The sequence below is a fragment of the Sarcophilus harrisii genome, chromosome 4, assembly GCF_902635505.1.
Source record: "Sarcophilus harrisii chromosome 4, mSarHar1.11, whole genome shotgun sequence".
In the NCBI taxonomy this organism is placed as follows: Eukaryota; Metazoa; Chordata; class Mammalia; order Dasyuromorphia; family Dasyuridae; genus Sarcophilus; species Sarcophilus harrisii.
Window position 1 is genome coordinate 354,690,403 of NC_045429.1, and position 19,457 is coordinate 354,709,859.

A 19,457-nucleotide genomic window follows, 5' to 3' on the forward strand; every position below is an offset into this window, starting at 1 on the left:
TGATTTCTTCTGAAGACTGCCTGTTCATATCCATTGACCAAAAGTGGTTCTTTCTAAAAGTCCCAAATTTCTTTTTGTAGAATTCTGTTAAAAAGTCATTGTTTTTGTTAACTCTGGGGCTGCGGTCCTTACAACGTAAAGTGGAATAAGGATGCTGGATTTGGAGTCACCTGACTCAGGTTAAAGGAAAATCCTAGCTCTGCCATCTGTGTGACTTGGACAAGTCCATCATCTACAGGGGCATGTTTTCTTAACTCTAAGGTGAGGGAATTAGACTGGATGACTCTGGGCTCAGCGTAGTTCTTTGTGTTCCTATGTTTCTAAGTATATTCTTTCTATTGAATAGTTGTTCAGGAAGTTTGGCATTTTTATGCTTTTCTCTTCCTTGAGTCTGTTGGCAAGTTATGTTTCACAGGAGCTTTTTCTACGCCGTCATCTGTTTGCATTTGAATTTAATGTTCAGATACTACAAATAAAATATTCCTTCAGTGCTTTAGAAAATGATCGGTCTAAAGTTGGGAAAGCAGATCACCAAGTTCCCTCACACTGATGATTATTTGTATTTTGCAGGAACGAGGTTGTAATAGTTTCTGATTTCTTGGTGAAAGGACAAAAAAGGCGGCTTCCTCCCAATGATGAAAGTGTGATTGCTAGTGTCTTCATGAGCTCCAGAGGTCATAGCACACTTCCACGAACTCTGATGGCCCCTCGAATGATTTCCGAGGGAGAGCTTGGGGGCATCGCCCAGATCACGTCTTCCCTCTACCTGGGCCGGGGCAGCGTCGCCTCCAACCGCCACCTCCTCCAGGCCCGCGGGATCACCTGCATCGTCAACGCCACCATTGAGATTCCCAATTTCAACTGGCCTCAGTTTGAGTATGTCAAAGTGCCTCTGGCCGACATGCCCCACGCGCCCATCGGGCTGTACTTTGATACTGTGGCCGACAAGATCCACAGTGTGAGCCGCAAGCACGGCGCGACTCTGGTGCACTGCGCCGCGGGGGTGAGCCGCTCCGCCACGCTCTGCCTCGCCTACCTGATGAAGTACCACAGCGTGTGCCTGCTGGAGGCATACAACTGGGTCAAAGCCCGCAGGCCCGTGATTAGGCCCAACGTAGGTTTCTGGAGGCAGCTGATAGACTACGAGCGTCAGCTCTTTGGGAAGTCGACAGTTAAAATGATACAGACGCCTTATGGCATTGTCCCAGACGTTTATGAGAAAGAGTCTCGACACCTGATGCCTTACTGGGGGATTTAAGGCCGCCACAGCCTGCATCAGCAGCTCCACGGAGCAGAACCAGCATCTGCTACACACAATCTGCTACACCTTTCTTTTCAAATGATCGACTTTTGGTTTTCCCGCAAGTGTTTTTTACACTGGGTGTTCAAGTCTATTTTAAGAGGTAGGGTGGGTGGGGGAAGGGACACATTGCATTGCTAGTGACATTTTTAAAAGTAACCTTTTGAAATAGTGTTTACAAATGATGCTTTTAATCATTTTTAAACAAACAGTTTGAAAGTTAAATAATTTAATGACATATGTTTTGCTCTTCCTCACCCTAAATCTTTTATGCCTTTGACATCATTGCAGGTATCTGAGCTCACTTGAGAGTGACAATCACTTTGTGCTAGGATCAATCCTTCAGACACAGGCTTTTTACTCAAGGCTGCCAACTAAAACAGCTGCTTAGAAAAAATTTCTATAATGCTTCAGTCGTCAGTGGCGTCAACTGTATTCTTTCTCATTCATGATTCACTCAACCTGCAACTTCAAATAAGTAAACTTTTATTTAATTGTAAGTAATGATAATGAAATTTGCTGCAGAGATCATCTAGGAGTCACTTTATATGTGATCCTAGATTATATTATTAGTACTTTTAGTAAACTTGTAATCTTCTTAAACTTTTGTTAGGCAGATTTTTGTTTTTTCTGGTAATGATTTACTTTTATGTTTCTTATAAGGGTTAAAGAAAACATGATAAAATATGGGTCTTTCTGAAAAAATTATGAACATTATTTAAAATAAGCTTCCCAGCTGAGTCACGTATACCCATTCACACCATGCAGATGGGCAGATATCAATATCACAGACGAGCACTGCTGGAACAGTGAGAATAATGTGTTTGTTTAAAAAAAAAAAAAAAAGGTAAAAGGTCTTATTCTTTATCAGCCCATTGTTAAGTAGTATGCTTTCTAAAGCACTAGGGCCCCCATTAAAGGTATCTATTTAAAAAAAAAGAGTGCCTCTACTTATATTTTAAAAAAGTTAATAAAGATTATAAATGCAATGGATTTTCTTGACTGCAATTTGATTTAACTTAAGAAATGTCATGCAACCTCCTCAGTGATTAATACCTTGGGCAACACAGCTTTACAGGGGTTTTGTGGAACTTTATTTTTTTTTATTTATTTTTTTTTTGTTTCTTTTTTTTTTTTTTTTTTAATAGCCTTTTATTTACAGGTTATATGCATGGGTAACTTTACAGCATTAACAATTGCCAAACCTCTTGTTCCAATTTTTCACCTCTTACCCCCCCATCCCCTCCCCCAGATGGCAGGATGACCAGTAGATGTTAAATATATTAAAATATAAATCAGATACACAATAAGTATATATGACCAAACCGTTATTTTGCTGTACAAAAAGAATCAGACTCTGAAATATTGTACAGTTAGCTTGTGAAGGAAATCAAAAATGCAGGTGGGCATAAATATAGGGATTGGGAGTTCAATGTGTAATGGTTTTTAGTCATCTCCCAGAGTTCTTTCTCTGGGCGTAGCTGGTTCAGTTCATTACTGCTCCATTGGAAATGATTTGGTTGATCTCTTTGCTGAGGATGGCCAGGCCCATCAGAACTGGTCATCATATAGTATTGTTATTGAAGTATATAATGATCTTCTGGTCCTGCTCATTTCACTCAGCATCAGTTCGTGTAAGTCTCTCCAGGCCTTTCTGAAATCATCCTGTTGGTCATTTCTTACAGAACAATAACATTCCATAATATTCATATGCCACAATTTATTCAGCCATTCTCCAAATGATGGGCATCCACTCAGTTTCCACTTTCTGGCCACTACAAAGAGGGCTGCCTTTGTGGAACTTTAAACACCTGACATTTAAAATAAAATCACCCATAATCCTAGGGAGTAGCTGTATTAGACCAAAACTAATTCTAATTTACCTAACTCTCAAGCCTTTCTGGATTTGATGTTGACACTGACGGTGAAGTATACCAGTAGCTATCACTGTGTTTCTGGACTTTTTGTTCACTCCTATCAATAAAACATTATTTTTCCCTGCCTGGTGACTCTTCTGGAAAGGAGATGGCTTTTTGTTCTCACACCTGTTCTGTTATGCTTCGTTAGGGAAAGGTTGGAAACCTGTGGTACAGCAGGGAGAGAAGGGAACCAGAGGAATGTTGCAATGGTGCTAACAGATTTTGCTTCTGCACATGGATTTTGAGTATGAAAGTATAGGATTTTGCACCTTGTTAGGGAAAACTCCAAATGATCATCCTTTTATAATGTCAAAAATTTGTAACATTTCTTCTTGAAAAAGTTACCTCTTAAAAGTGAATGGAGAAATTCTTTCAAAGAAATCCTGGTAAAGACATTGGGAAGTAGGGTAGCTATAGAGAAAATTTAGCTTCATAAATGAGACTTTGAAAAATCCCATTTTTTAATCTTGCCCTTGAAATGTAAAAAGGCTGTAAACTGAAAAGTGTGCCATTCTCTAGGATTTGAATTTTAAAAGGTTGGTATTTATAAACAGAAAATATTTTCCTGAAAGAAATTGCTTAATGTGTAATGCAAGGCAATTATTAATGAAGAGCCATTCCATATTTGATAATATGGAACATACAGCATTCTACTAAAATGTACAGCACAAATCAGTCTTTTACCAATTTTTGGTTATGTTCCAACAACTTCATTTGGTTATTAGAGGGGTTTATCACTTTGTCACAAAGCTCACACCAACATATTGGTTTTTAACCACATACAAAATAGAATGAGAATATTGGGATTGTTAAGTAAAATTTCAAATACTGGTAAAAATGGATGTGTGAAAAGTGTTTGTAGAAAGCACTTGAGAGTTTATTTGTCATAGGGTGGGTGGTATATGGGAAGTTTAATTTCTTTTATAAAAAGTTGAGTAGTCCAAAAACTTTTAGGGGCAATTTAGCCTTTAATACAAAGCAAATAAAGTTAAATTTTTACATTATAAAACTCTTCAAGATCTTGAACAGAATGATTAAAAGGCAAGTAGTCAGTCACTGAATGTTAAACCTTCAGTATGCAACTGGATGCAATATTGGCTATTCACTGCTTAAGAGAAAAGATCCTTTTAGAGATATATCAACAAACGTCACCAGTATAGACAGAAGAAATTTAATTTTTTTTCAGCAATAAAATCAGAAGCCAATGTGACGTATGAAAAAAATTTTTAAAAGCTTATTTGTTCATCCTCAGAAGTAAAGCTCTATCTTGACAATGCCTGCTGTGGAAATCAGTCACCTTGGTTACAGTTTCCAAGGGCACAGGCCCAGGGCTAACCATGGAAATATCACTGAGGTGAAAGTAAACACAGCAGTACTGAGTCATTTAATGAAGTGGGTTTGTGTAAGCAGAGAAAGAAATGAAATTCCTGATGGGAAAATTTCAAGATATTCAAAACTGTCATTGCCCTTTATGCCAAAGGGAATCTTACTGAAAGCACTTCATGCAGTGTGTCATATAGAGAAATGTGTCATATATCCCTGAAGTCGGTTGTCCTCTTTGGAGATATAGCATTCTGGGATATGTCTTAAGATTTAGAAACTTCTGCTTAATAGGTGAACCAGAAGCGAAAGAACAGCATTATTCATTAGGGACTGCTGTCGCAGGATAATGTCCTTTGAGCATTTGCACAAAAATAAACGAGTTGCAAGCCTTGGTTGGCCGTATTTTCTGCTATCATCACTGATAATTATACATGGAATCTACTAGCTCAATCAGAAATGATCAAATACTTGTATTAAAATGACATCTATGGAATTACATTTACAGGTTTGTGGGTAGACCCTGTCAAAAAATCTACTTAACCTATGGAAACTTGGTTTAATACTAATGGAACTTGGTTTAATACTAATAGGTGGAAGTCCAGTCTAAACACATCCGGGCCATCCATCTGTCATACTGGCTGATACTGTTGAACAGTTCCACTCCAATACATGTTACACTTTTCTCTCTCTATTCATTTGTTAACTGGAGTCAAAACCAAAACCATGAATAAACAAAAACTGAATTTCCTTTACGGTTTGTCATGGGGAAGGGGGAAATAAAGCAATTATAGGTAAATACTATAAACTCTTCTTAGCAATCCAAGCTAAGTACAGTGCAGTGAGATAAGGAAAAATATATAGTACTTCAATTTGATTTTAAAGTAATGTTTTTCTAAAAACCAACTGCTGGATAGAGTAACTGCCTGTTTTGGTATATTTTCCATAGTACTGATGAGTCCTCAGCAGCCTTGTTTTTTTTCCTCTGACAACTGTTTTCAATTACATGACCATCTCAGTTTAAAAGGCAAAAAAAATTCACACAGAAAAAAAAATCCACAGCACATGAGCCTTGTCTTTTTAGATTTTAATTTGTCTGAAATGGTCAGAAGCTCTTGCCATAACTACTGCTGTCCTCCAAAAGTGTTAAGAAAATTATATACCCACAACTAGGTCAGGGAGTATTGATCTTTTTATATATTTTTATACATATGTAGTCATCTTCAACAAAGGCCACTCATTGCAAATAAATACCATTCAACTGTGTGCAGTTTCACTAATAGAAAATCTTCTTGGAAAATGTAATGGTTTTGGGCTTTGTCCAGAGGATGGGATTCAGGACAGGAATGTTACCAAGGAAGAAGAATCAGAGGATGGATTTGCAAACTGAATGTGCGTGGTCTGGGGTAATCATTCTAATGTGAACACTTTCCTATCAAGATGTCTGGATGTTTTTGAGAGATGGTCTTCTTTAGCAAACTCAGTTCTAGAAATTGGGGAAGAGGAGAGGTTTTGTAACAATGTGATACGGTAAAGTTCGCTGGGACTCCACACAGTACTCTTCATAAATCTAGCCATCAGACCAAACATTAATTTTAATCCTTTTATTTAAACAGTAAGCAAACAAATGCATTTTTATCCCACAGGACAAATAACATTTCTATATCTAAATAAGTAAACTCGGTATTTTCATAATTTCTAGTCCTACAATGGTATTTCTTAGGTAATTATTCACAGTTTTAAAATTGTAGCAGCAAATGCTTCCTTAGAGAAAAATGATCATCTCTATGTTAAAACGTAAGAGAATGAAAGATTTACAAACCTGGGGTGTCTAACACAGTCTGGACAGGAGGGTAATAATCAATCTCCCTTCTCTTATCAGTAGCTCTGCACGATGGGGGCAGCTCTCAGAGTGCTAATTGCTTTTATTTCAGATCCTAAGTAGGATCAATAGTCCTCAGAGGTTACCAGTCATGGCTTGGAGTCTCTGTAAGTGCCTTTTGTGAAGTTCCTCATATGGATTCATGGAGATAAGTTTGCATTACTCATTTATTGGTCCCCTCACTACCTGGGGCACGGCAGGAAAAAGCTGGTGGTTTGGTAGAAGGCCTTCTTAGAGTAGATCTGGTAGGATGAGTCCAGGAGGTTTGGGCTCTACACAATTGATCCAGAAGTTGGCACAGCTTGCATGATACTGATGTCCTCCATATGCCAGTTTGAAACTGTCTGTCTCAGAATTGAATGCCTAGAAAAACAAAAACGTTGAGGTAGAAGGGAAAAAAGTCAGGCTTTGTGGAGTAACTGCACTATAATTGGTCACTTTTCCTTGAGAGGAAATAGATGGGTGTCAAACTCTGTGAATTCCCAAATAGACTGAGGTTTGTAGAAGAATTGGCTGTGGCCAAAATGGTAAGGTCTGTGAAAGGTGAAGTGACAGCACTATGCCTTTGCTCAAAAAGAATAGATTCCTGTCAATAACTTGGCTTTCAGCAAAAGATGGCAAATGTTTGTGAAGAAAAACTGCACAAAGAGAGGCATGTGAGGCCACAGTGACCAGATGAATTTCTTGGGCTGCAGAAGATCCTTGCTTTCATTTAGTGGGATGGTCCTTTTCTAATAATTTGATTTACACATAATCTAGCAACTTATTAATATTCACATTTGATTAATGAAATCTCAAATGAACTAAAAATAATTCTTATGTGATTGAGAGCTGATCCCATAGTGATATCTGAATCAACTAAAAAGTCTAAAGCAATTGCCAATAACGAGAATGCTCATAGCATTCACCGTTATCAAGACTTATAGCTCAAAAATGAAAGAGAATTAGCAAGGAGAATAAAAAAAATCGCCTTGTCTTCAGTCACTTGCGTTGGTTATTTAGCATTCTTGGAGAGATTAATGGAAATTAAAAAAAATCACACTCCAAACTTAAAAACCTAAATTATTTTGACTCTGGAGTTTAATGGACTCGACAAATCCTGTAGCCCTTTAATTTTGTAATCTAATCTGGTCACTACACTTCCATGGGTTCTCCATAAATTGGCCACAAAACTGTCCTGCATGATGTAGGAGGAAGAAATATGTGAAAAACCAATCATGGTATACAAAAGCATGCAAAACAAAGACAGAAGGGAAGTCACAAAGACACTGATTAAACATTACGGCAACAAAAATGACTGAAGGATTCATGATAGGAACAATTCAGAAGGGCAGTGGAATTATCCAATATGTCTTCCACACAGAATTAAGATGATGAAGCTAAGAAAAGATGTGACTGGTTCATACTTTTTTAGGATGCTCTTCTGCAGGTTTCTCTTCTTTCTGAAATAATGTTGAAACCAAAAGGTCAACAAGACTCTCAACACGTTTGCCTACCTCCAAATTGTTTCACGTTTGACCCTTCTTCACAGCCCCACTGTGCTTTGTACCTTGGCTATACACACTGAAAGTAGTAAGTTCATTAATTTAAAAACAAAAACAGACTGATCTCTTTTCCCCTTCCCCCAACCAAATCAGTATTTAAACATTCTGTCCTGATTGCTCTTTATAAAGAAAATAACCACTGGCTCCTTGGAACTTTATAACAATTATAGCTTCAGGTGACACCATACATGTGAGGAAGATACTACAAAGACTGACTAGAGGTTTTCCCAAGGGACCTTGAAAACAGCATTGGAATTAGTCTGGGCCAGCGGGCGGGCCTGGAACTTACTCGGCTCCTGGAATCGACATTCAGGAGGCATACCCCACAGGCAAGTTCCTGGGCATTTTTAATCCCAGGACGCAGCATACAGGATGAGAAATCCAACGAGTTTTCATCTGGCTATAAAGACAATGAGACAAACAGTTAAAAGCCCAACAATTCCAAATGCTATTTATTAGTTCACCCTTTGATCACCGCACAGTGCTAGCAACGATCACATAATTACTAGTATTTGTCAGGAGGTTTGAGGCAGCGTGCATGTTCTGATTTCTGCCTGAAAGTCCCTGTGCCCAAACAGTAATTATTTATGAGCAATAAGGCAAAATGACGTTCACTTTACTTTTGTAATGAAGTTTCCTTATTCTCTATTCTCACCCTCCCACCCAACAAAAACCACGCCCATTTTAGCCCTGGTCACTATGGAGACTCAAAAACAGGTATTGTAGTTTCTTGAGCAACATCCCCCAGTTAAAGTTGTGCCTTTCCAGATCATACAAAAGGAACAAAGGAGGGAAAATCTTTCTCATAAACCTTAGATTTGGAAAGTTTTAGAAGTCACTTAAGTTCAATCCACATCTGATACATAAAATTGTTTCAGCACATCTGATACGTGGTCAGTCATGTTCAGTTGCTTACATGTTCTGTAAGTTGCGATAATTTATGAGCTTTTGCCCACTCTGGTCAAAAGCAATTGGTGCTTCAGTTTCTCTTTTCTAAAATTTGGGATAGCAGTTGTTCTAGTTTCAAATAGAGTTCTGGAGGATCAAAAAAGATTCTGTATATACATAAAACAGCTTGGAAAATATGGTTTTCGGCAGTAATACTTTAGGTGGAGATAAATGGGGAGACGTGTATAGTATTCTAGACAACATGCAATTCCAAAGTGCAGGTATGGCAACTCCTGATACATTAAACCTATCATAAAAATTAGATAATTAAAAATATAACTGAAAGGGATTTTAAAAGGACTGATTAAAAACAGAACACCATCTTTTGTAATCCAGACTAGAGATAACTCTCCTCATGCTGCTAGAACAGAGCCACTTGAGAAGTGGAAGGGAAACATTTTTGATCTTTAATATTAATTAACAGAAATATTCTAGTAGTTATTTGTGCAAGGGATAAAAGAAGTAAGGTTATACCATATTCAGTAAAAAAAAATTAGGGTTTGGCATAATTTACCTTGTAGACAAATTATGCTTTTAGGTAAAAGGATAAATTTAAATTTTGATCTTGTATAAAATCATGTACATGCAGTACACTTTGTCTATACTGAGACTATTGTTTGCTAGTCTACATTTTAAAAGACATACATTTCATACTACATAAAAATGCAGGGCACAGAATCCTAAGTCTAACCAACATTAAATGGCTATAGTACCTCCCAAGAAAACATGAAACATGATGTAAATACTAGATCTGTGACTACCCGAATTTCACTCTACCACAAATTCCTCTGTCTTCTCCCTCCTTTATCAGCTGGCTCTCAAGCATATTAACTGTAAAGTCCATAGCATATACTTATTCACTGCATGTCAAAGCAGTTGTAAGTGTTTGGACTGAATTTAAGATAAGTGTGATTTTCATTACCTAAGCAATAGTTGGAATTCCCTTCTCTAAGCCATTCCTGTTTGGCAGAAACTCTGGCTTTCCTTGTTTTCCAGAGCTATAGTCTTTCTCCTTTTTTAAACTTAAAAAGGCCACTGGGTAGGGGAAACAAGGTGAAACCTGGTTTAGTCGATCACCATAGAGCAAGCCACTCACAGCTCTAAGCATGTCAATAAAGCAGACGCTATTCTAACTAAGAAGCTTGGAACCATCACAGTCTGTGTCCTCCTAGCTAATCCTATTGCAAGAGGGAGACTTTCTTCAGCAATACAAGAAATTGTGATTATTCCAATGAAATGAACAAGATGGGGCCCTGCCAATCCAGAGAGGAGATTCTCAGAACCTCCGCTAGCATTAAGTAATGGTCAAACAGTAAAAACTTGAATTTTTCTAAAGGTACTGCACTTGCAATAGCCTAGCTGACATGATTCTGACAGCTCACTTTTCTGGTGGCTTCTCTTAATGGAGAAACGTCTACAGAGTCGCTGCAGAGGTTTACAGATTTGGAGCTCGAAGGGACCTTCCAGGTAACTGAGGAAAGAGAGGCTCCTCATCCTTGGAAGAGGTCAGGCTAATAGTAAGGAGCAGGGCTGGGATCTGGACCTGAGCCCTAACTCCAAGGGCAAAGCTCTTTTCCATGTGGTCATACTCTTGTCATCCCTAAATCAGGGCCTCTCAGAACCCTAGAGGACAAAGATCAGAAAGAGCCCACAGAAGACATGCTGTCACTAGTCTCTAGTGAACCTTTCCTCGCCTATGTTTCTTTCTTTCTTTCTTTTTTCTTTTTTTTTTTTTTTTGCTGAGGCCATTGGGGTTAAGTGACTTGCCCAGGGTCACACAGCTAGGAAGTGTTACGTGTCTGAGACCAGATTTGAACTCGAGTCCTCCTGACTTCAGGGCTGGTGCTCTATCCACTGAGCTGCCCTATTGCCTATGTTTCTTACACAGAATGTGTGTGGATCAGGCAAAACAGGTTCTGGATACCAAGTTTATGTGCTCCTCTGGCCTCTCTTGTTCTCCTAACTTCTTGATGAACAAAATACTCAATCTGATTCCACAAACACTGTATGTACTATGTACTAAGCACAATGGAAACAAAGACAACTGTTCTTCCTCCACACAACCCTCCTCTCCCATACAGTCTCTGTCCTTAAGAAGTTTAAATTCTAGACAAATCAGGAGAGGAAAGAAAAGATTCCATGTGTACACAATAAATATAAAGTAATTTCAGGAGAAGGGGGGACAGGGAAGGCTTTGTGGAAATGGTGACACTTGAATTGAACCTTTTAAAAAATAGAAATTTTTTTCTATGACCTATGTTCTTTAGGAGTAAGGTATATATAGGTGTCAAATGGATTTTTAAAATACTAATACACTGGAGCTGTGAACTGATCCAACAATTCTGAAGTATAAGGAACTATGCCTAAAGGGTCATAAAACTCTGCAGACCCTTTGATCCAGCAATACGACTACTATGTCTATATGCCAAAAAAGGGAAAAGGACCCACATTAGCTCTTTTTATGGTTGCAAAGAACTAGAAATTGAGGGGATGCTCATCAAATAGAAAAAGATTAAATAAGTTGTAGTATGCTATAAGAAATGATGAGCAGGTTGATTTCAGAGAAACCTAGACTGACATGTACTGATGCAAAGTGAGCAGAATCAGAACATTATACACAATGTATCAGCAACATTGGACGATGATCAACTATGACAGACTTAGCTTTTCTCAGCAATGCAGTAATCCAAGATAATTTCAATACACTCGTGATAGAAAATGCCATCCACACCCAGAGGAAAAAACTATGGAAACTGAATGCAGATTGAAGCATGTGATTTTCTTTTTTTTTTTTTTTTTTCTTTCTACTGGTTTTTCCTTTTTGTTCTGATTTTTTTCTTTTGCAACATGACTGATATGAAATAAGTTTAAAATGGCTGTTGTACATGTATAACCTATATCATATTGCTTGCTATCTTAGGAAGGTGGGAAGGGAGAAAAATTTGGAATTCAAAAAAAATTTTTATACTCAAAAATCTTACAAAAAAATGAATGTTGAAAGCTATCTTTACATGTAATTGGAAAAAAATACTATTAAGAAAACAATATCCCCAAACCAAACCTCCCCCCAAATAAGAATTTAGATAATGTGCATATGGTCCATATATATGGTCCACAGTATTATTCACTGTTTATAGTACCTTTTAGCAAAATGTAGTATTCCTGCCTATCTCTTTAGATGCATTTGCTTTTGCTTTGTTTGAGATATTATAATAATCCACTTAAAAAAAAAAACTTCTATTGAAGTAAAATAGATTCTGCTCCAGCCCTTTATTTTAATTCCATTTTCTTTTTCAAGAGTTTCTTGTAATAAATTATTGTTGCGTTTTAATTTCTAGTCTATTCTTTTTTTTTTTTCTAGTCTATTCTAAGGCAGAATTTTGTGAATGGATTCATCCCGTTCACATTTTACAGTTATGATGTGTTTTTCTCTCCATTCTATTTTCGTATCCGCTTTTCCTCCGACTACTGTCTCTACATTGTATAAATTATTCCCTACTCTTACTTTCTATTCTACTTTCCTATTAGATAAATGAATTTTTATACCTAAGTGTGTATGTGTATTGTATCCTCCTTTAACCAGTTCAGATGTGAGGTTCAAGTGTCTCTGATTCTGCCCCGTGTTGTATAAACTCTTCTTTGCATACCCCTTTGATGTGAGATAATTTCCCCCATTATTCCTCTTCTTCTAGTGCATACCTGTTCCCTACCCTTTTATTCTTTTGAGATAGCTGAACAGATTATCAGGCTCTCTGTCTAATTAGACTGTCAAATCTTTAGTGATGATGAGGTATCACATATATCACTTGCTTATATAAAAATATAAACAGCTTAATTTGGTTTAATTCTTTGTAATTACTCACTCATGTTTACCTTTTTATACTTTTCTTGGTTCCTTGTATTTGTATGTCAAACTTTTCAATCAATTCTGGTCATCATCAGAAATGCTTAGAGATCTGTTATTTTGTTAAAGGCCCATTTTCTCTCCTGAAAGATTATATTCAGTTTTGTTGAATAGGTTATTTTTTGCCTTCTGGAATATTATACTCCAAACTCTCCACTCCTTAAGTTTAGTAGCTGCTAAATCTTGTACGATCCTGATTATGCCTACTACATATTTAAATTCTTACCTTCTGATTTTTTGTAATATTTTTCTTTGATGTGTGAAATCCAGATTTTGGCAAAATATTCCTGGGAATGTTCATCTTGGGGTTTCTTTGAGGAAGTGACTCTCATGTTCTTTCAATTTCTATTTTCCCTCAATCCTAAGAAATTGGGAGGTTTTTTAAAAATGTTTTTTAAAAATATGATATCTAGGCTCATCCTCCTCTTTTTCTTTTTTATGGATTCCAGGTATTCCAATGATTTCAGATTATCTTTCCTAAATCTGTTTTTCAGGCCAGTTTTCCCTGAGGTAGATATTTCACATTTTCTTCTATTTAAAAAAAAAAGTCCCAAACTTTTGTCTCTGTTTTATCATTTCTTAATGTCTCACAGTCAGTCATTAGCCAGCATTTGGCCAGTTCTAAATTTCAAGGAGTAAGTTTTCTGCTTGTTTTTTTTTTTTTTTGGCAAGGCAACTGGGGTTAAATTACTTGCCCAGGGTCACACAGCTAGTAAATGTTAAGTGTCTAAGACTGGATTTGAACTCAGGTCCTCCTGACTCCAGATCCGGTCCTCTATCCACTGTTCCCCCGAGCTGCCTCAAGAAGTAAGTTTTTTGTACCTCTTTTACTAGATTTTTCCTGCACAGCTAACATTTCTCTTCTCATTTTCCCCTATGGCTCCCATTTAAAAAAATAATCTTTAAAAAAATTCTTGCTTTAATTCTTCTAGGAATTCTTATTGAATTTGTCTCCAAGGTGCATTTATGTTCTTTGAGGTTTTGCTTCTAAATTTTTGTTTTTGTGCATTGAGCTTCCCTGTCTTCATAATAGCTCTTTATATCGTCAGTTTTTCTTTTTTTGTTGTTGTTGTTTGCTTCTACTTTTGGCCTCCATCTTGACTCTGGAGTTTATGTTTGTGTTGGGCTCTGCATGCTTTGGGGGTGACTCTGGCTTGAGCTGCTGATTTTTATATCTGGCTGCTGCTTTCACAGCTCAATCTGGGAGCAAGCTTTGAGTGCTGTCAACATAGTTGAGATCCCCAGGGGAGATCTGTTCTTTGACCTTTTGGTTTGAGTTCTGCAAGTTCCTTGACCCAACTTTGGATCTAATGGCTTGTTCCTGGTTGAGATTTTCAGCAGCCTGTTCTGGACTCAGCCACTAATAAGCCAGCCCATTGGTTATCTCGGGAGATTCACAAGAATTGAACTCCAAATCCCCGTTTGGTCTGAGATGTTATACTGTTTAGTTTTCTTTTTTTTCTGGAGGCAATTGGGGTTAAGTGACTTGGCCAGGGTCACACAGCTAGGAAGTGTTAAGTGTCTGAGGCCAGATTTGAACTTAGGCCTTCCTGACTTTGGGGCTGGTGCTCTATCCACTGTGCCACTTGGCTGCCCGCTGAGATGCTATACTGTTCTGGGGATCAATGCCAAATAGCTACCATGTTTCTTGGAATTTGTTCCTTGTTCAGTATGCAGCAAGAGCCCATGGTTAGGTTCCTCTTTGCCCTGGAGCTGTGATGGAAAATTGGGTAATGGGGATGTCAAATGGCACTCATTCTTATACCAATGCTAGTTCAGGAAACCTGTGCTAACTCTGCATCTGGTGCTTCCTGCCCCCTGAAATGAGTCTCCCTCCCACCACTTTTAAATTAAATCTGCATATTAATACTTTATCCATTATTTTCTTAAGACTATCAACAAAACAATAACTCAAACTCTGATTTATAGTATTTGCCAATTTTTCAGGTGTAAATACTCACAGTGAAAAATTTAATGAGTGACTCATAGTAGTCAGTATGAGCTGACTCCAGCACACCCTTGATCTAGTTTAAATCCTGCCTTGTCTATTTGGTTCTTATGACCTTGGAGAAGTTATGTAGGCTTTCTTTTCTTTTTTATGTTTATTTTTTTCCTAAAATTTTTTAGGTTGAATATGTGCAATTATTTAAAAAATATTTCCACATTTGTCATGCCATGCAAAAAAAATTAGACCAAGAGGAAAAAAACCTTGCGAAAGAAACAATCAGAAAGTAAAAATTCTGTACTCTGATCCACATGCAGTCTCCATAGTTCTCTCTCTGGATGTGGATGGCTCTTTCCATCCCTAGTCTACTGGAATTACCTTGATCACCATATTGCTTAGAAAAGCCAAGTCTATCATAGCTGATCATCACATAATCTTATACAATGTTCTCTTGGTTCTGCTCACTTCCTCAGCATCACGTCATGTAAGTTTTTCTAGGCTTTTCTTAAATCATTGTATTGATTACAGTTTCTGAATCTTTCAGAATTTTGTCTTTACAATATTGCTGTTACTGTATTATTCTCATTCTGCTCACTTGATTCTGCATCAGTTCATACAAATCTAACCAGGTTTTTCTGGAACTGCCCCTTTCATAGTTTCTTCAGTACAATATCATTCCATCACATACACATACTATAACTTGTTCAGACATTTCCCAAGCAATGGGCATCCCCTTCGGTTTGATTCTGTTTATGGCACTCCTAACCCCTGATTACTCAGGCTTAAAAGCAAGGTTTCTGGGTCAGTTATAGTATAATGGGTATAATGGATAAGGCTCTGCACCAGGAGTCAGGAAGATTTCAGTTCGAATCCAGCCTCAGAACTTTACTAACTTGTGTGACCCAGGCTAAATTAATTATCCTCTGTATACCTCAGTTTCCTTATCTGTAAAGTGAGAATAATAATAGCATCTATTTCACAGGGTGGTTGTGAGAATTAAATTTGTAATAGTAACAAAAGCACTTGGCACAGCACCTGGCACACAAGTAAATGCCATGTGGTTATTATTATTAGTATTACCTTTTGATTTCCCTCTCTCTGTCTAAATCCAAACATTGGGCAATTTCTATTAATTCTATTTCCACAATATATGTCCCATCATCACTCTCCCCTTCTCTAAACCCCTGTTCCTCTCTCCTGAAATACCATATTAATTTCTTAGCTAGTCTCCTACATCTTTTTCTAGGCCTCTTTTATTCAACTCCCCTTATCTTTGTGATGCTGTTTGAAATCGAGGATAGGAATTTCTGTCATACATAAACCACTTTTAGTTATTTTGATGAATTTACAGTTAACATTAAGTGAACTGAACAAAAACTTTCTAGTCAGAGGATCCTGAACCCAAAATTTCCTTCAAAATGACAAAAACAAAAACAAAAACAAAACAAAACAAAAAAAACAGAATCCCATTTCTTGTTGTGAAAGAGCTACAGGGTTATAACCAGTTGACTATAGTTCTGCTGCTTTTGGTATGACACAATTATAATATTCTGGGAATTTTTCTGATTTAGAAGATACTTATTCCCTTTAAACATGGTACGCTTAAATTTCAGAAGCCCCCAAAGAGCTTGTCACTGGCTCCTGGCAAAGATGATCATGAAAAGGATTTTAGATTTGGAGCTGGATGAGATCTTAGCAAATTTCAGAAGCCCCCAAAGAGCTTGTCACTGGCTCCTGTCAAAGATGATCATGAAAAAAATTTTAGATTTGGAGCTGGATGAGATCTTAGAAGCCATCTAGTCCAAGCCCCTCATTTCACAGAAAAGAAGGTTAAAAATGACTTGTCCCAGGTAGAAAGAGATGGAGCCAACAAGCTAACCCAGGTCCCTAGACACAAAAATCAGCCTGTTTTCCACTTCCCCACCAGCAAAAACCAGGCTAGGTTGGATTCTGAAAGGCTGTGTCATATTCATGACTCACAGGCTGCATGGAAAGGGGATGGAGGAAGAATTCTCAGTGTTTTGGAATCTGATTAAAATGTAAATTGGGAAACGATTAACAACAACAACAAAAAAATACAATACAACAAAGATAACTTAATTTTTTTGAGTGTGTTTTTTAAGTCTACATTTAGATACTAGGGATCTGTTTTTATTTGAGCTTGACATCACCATTGTCTAAGATGGTTCAATAAATATAACTCCTTTTTTGTTTTTTTTCCAAAATATAATAGGATGGGACAATTCAAATTGAGTTTGGAAAGAATACTCCCACATTTTTAAATGTCACATTATCTTTTCTTTAAAAAAGAAAAACCTCAAAGTATCTATGCTTTTGCTAGGTATTTTGTAGATGTATCTATTTTTTCTTTTCAAGAATGAGTACCGTAAGAGTGAAAAAAGAGGCTTCTTTTGGATACTTTTTGCATAAATCAAATTTTCACAGAATTTGACCTAAGGACTACTAACAAAGTGAAATGACTGATATAAAATCAAAGCACTTTGCAATCTTAAAGGAAAGATGGCTTTTTGAAAAAAAAACTACAGCCAAGAAAGCATCAACAAAAGCATGAGAAGCAGAGCAGTCTTGCCCATTAATATCTGCCAAGTACCACCACAAAGCAATCTGCAATTGCCTCATTTTTCTTTCACTGCAAAATGAAGGAACTTGACTCAACTTCTGCAAATCTGGAGACTCAAGTCACATCTCATGCTTTCAAATGAGAATCACTGGGGTTGGTTCTGGGGGGAGGGAGGGAGGAGGAGAAAGAGAACTAATAAGGCCCTTAACATCATAAGATTTCTTACTTGAAACAGATAGGAGTATGGGCTACTGATGAATTCTGGAGGGTCTTTTTTGCAAGGTGGGACTGCTTTTTCCCTTAATTGCATTATTAAATCAAGTAACCCATTAGAAGATGCTATTTATGAATGTGCATTGGAGGAGATAGACTTTGGTGATTCTTTCGTCCAAACACTTATTGATTATAAATGAAGAAATGGAAATTCAGAGCAAGTAACTTCCTTATAATAAAGGAGCCAGGGGGAGGGGGAGAGTAAGGACAAGATGTTCCCCTAACTTTGTAACAATTGTTTCCTTTACTATGGCTCCACTGGGGTCCTTGGCACACAGCTCATTGAATGGCTATTGAGTAAATCCTAGAGAATCTATCAATAAGTTGGTTTTGTTAAGAAAAGTATACATTCTTAAAATCTGAGAATATGGAAGTTAATTAATTCTGGCACAGGTACAGGATAGAATAGGTAATTAATAAATGATCATATATTGATTTTGGCACTTAAAAGATTTTTAGTGTATTTTAAATATATTTTTTTAACTTTGGGCATCAAATTTTCTCCTTCCTTCCACTCCCTTCCTCATCCCCTAGTGAGAAGGGTAGCAATGTGATATGGCATATAAGGGGAAAAATGTACTTGCTATTTACTTTTCCTATTGGACATCCTCTTATAAATTCTATTTATAATTCCAGATTTTTACAAATATAGAACAGAAGCCTTTCTACAATTTAAGAGCCTCAGCTGCTGTAGCACTGTCAGTCATCAAACATTTATCAAGAACTCACCCTGAGCTCAATGCTGGGGATACAAAGAAAAGGCACAAGTTAGTCCTTGGTCTGTAGGAGCTCAGAGTTTTCTAATTGGGGAGACAGCAGGCAAACAGCTACATACAAATAAACTACACACAAGATCAACAGGAAATAATCAACAAGGGGAAGGCACTAAAATTAAGAAGGCTTCTTGTAGAAGATGTTTTAGCTGGGCCTTAAAGGAAGCCAGGAGGTAGAGGTGACGAGGAGAACATTCCAGGCACGAGGCACAGGCAGACCAAGTGTCTGAAGTGATGAGATGAGATGGAGTGTCTATTTAAGAAATAGCAAATTGGTCATTATCACTGGATCAAAGTGTGTGTGTGTGTGTGTGTGTGTGTGTGTGTGTGTGTGTGACAGACAGAGAGAGAAGGAATAAGAAAACTGGAAAAGTGGGGAAGGGTGTTAGATTACAAAACACTTTGAACGCCAAAGGATTTTATAATTAATCCTGGTGGTCACAGGGAGCCACTGGATTTTACTGAAGAGGGGAGGTGACATTGTTAGATTTGTTCTTGAGGAAGATCTCTAACAAGTGAGAGAAGAACGAACTAGAGTGGGGAGACCCTTGAGAAAGGCTCTGCAGGCTACTGCCACAGTCCGAGTGAGCGGTGATGCGGGCCTGCACCAAAGGGGTGGCAGTGTCAAGACTGAAGGGGACCCAGATGGCAGATAAAGATAACATCATCAGCTTTGGCAACTGATTGGATATAGGTATTAAAACATAGTGAGGAGCTGGGGAGGAGGGCGTTGGCCTCCAGAGTAATCAGAAGCCAAGGCACAGGTAGATGAGTTTAGTTTTAGATAAACTGAATTTAAGAGGGCGACCGGACTTCCAGTTCAAGATAATCAGCAACTCTAACTAACAGGCAGTTGAAGATGTTAACTAGAAGTCAGTAAAGAGATGTTAAGGTTAGATAAATGGATATGAGGATAATAAGCATAGAGATAGTAATTAAGTCCATGGGAGCTAATGTGATCACCAAGTGAAATAAGATAGAGGAGAGAGAGAAGAGGGCCCAGGACTGAGCCCTGTGGGATATCAAAATTAATGGGCATGACCCTGGACCAAGATTCAGCAAAAGAGA

At 37.6% G+C, this 19,457-nt stretch overlaps 2 protein-coding genes across 9 annotated transcripts in view; one reads left to right on the forward strand and one right to left on the reverse strand.

Annotated features, from left to right (window-relative positions):
* DUSP14 (dual specificity phosphatase 14) overlaps positions 1–2,293 on the forward strand; it is a 34,472-nt gene extending 32,179 nt beyond the window's left edge. For both annotated transcript variants that reach the window (XM_031966562.1, XM_031966561.1), the window contains exons 3-4: positions 571–1,403; positions 1,592–2,293. In XM_031966562.1, the coding sequence (XP_031822422.1) occupies positions 662–1,258 (597 nt within the window). In that variant the 5' untranslated portion in view covers positions 571–661 and the 3' untranslated portion in view covers positions 1,259–1,403; positions 1,592–2,293. The remainder of the gene's footprint in view (positions 1–570; positions 1,404–1,591) is intronic.
* Positions 2,294–6,128: 3,835 nt separating this feature from the next.
* The window catches only part of SYNRG (synergin gamma), an 85,332-nt gene continuing 72,003 nt past the window's right edge, over positions 6,129–19,457 (reverse strand). For 4 of the 7 annotated variants that reach the window (XM_031966568.1, XM_031966567.1, XM_031966565.1 and 1 more), the window contains 3 exons: positions 8,255–8,365; positions 7,828–7,863; positions 6,653–6,784 (listed from right to left, as the gene is read on the reverse strand). In XM_031966568.1, the coding sequence (XP_031822428.1) occupies positions 6,653–6,784; positions 7,828–7,863; positions 8,255–8,365 (279 nt within the window). Of the gene's footprint in view, positions 6,785–7,827; positions 7,864–8,254; positions 8,366–19,457 lie in introns of all 7 variants that reach the window. The other 3 variants (XM_031966569.1, XM_031966564.1, XM_031966563.1) reach the window with 2 other exon arrangements.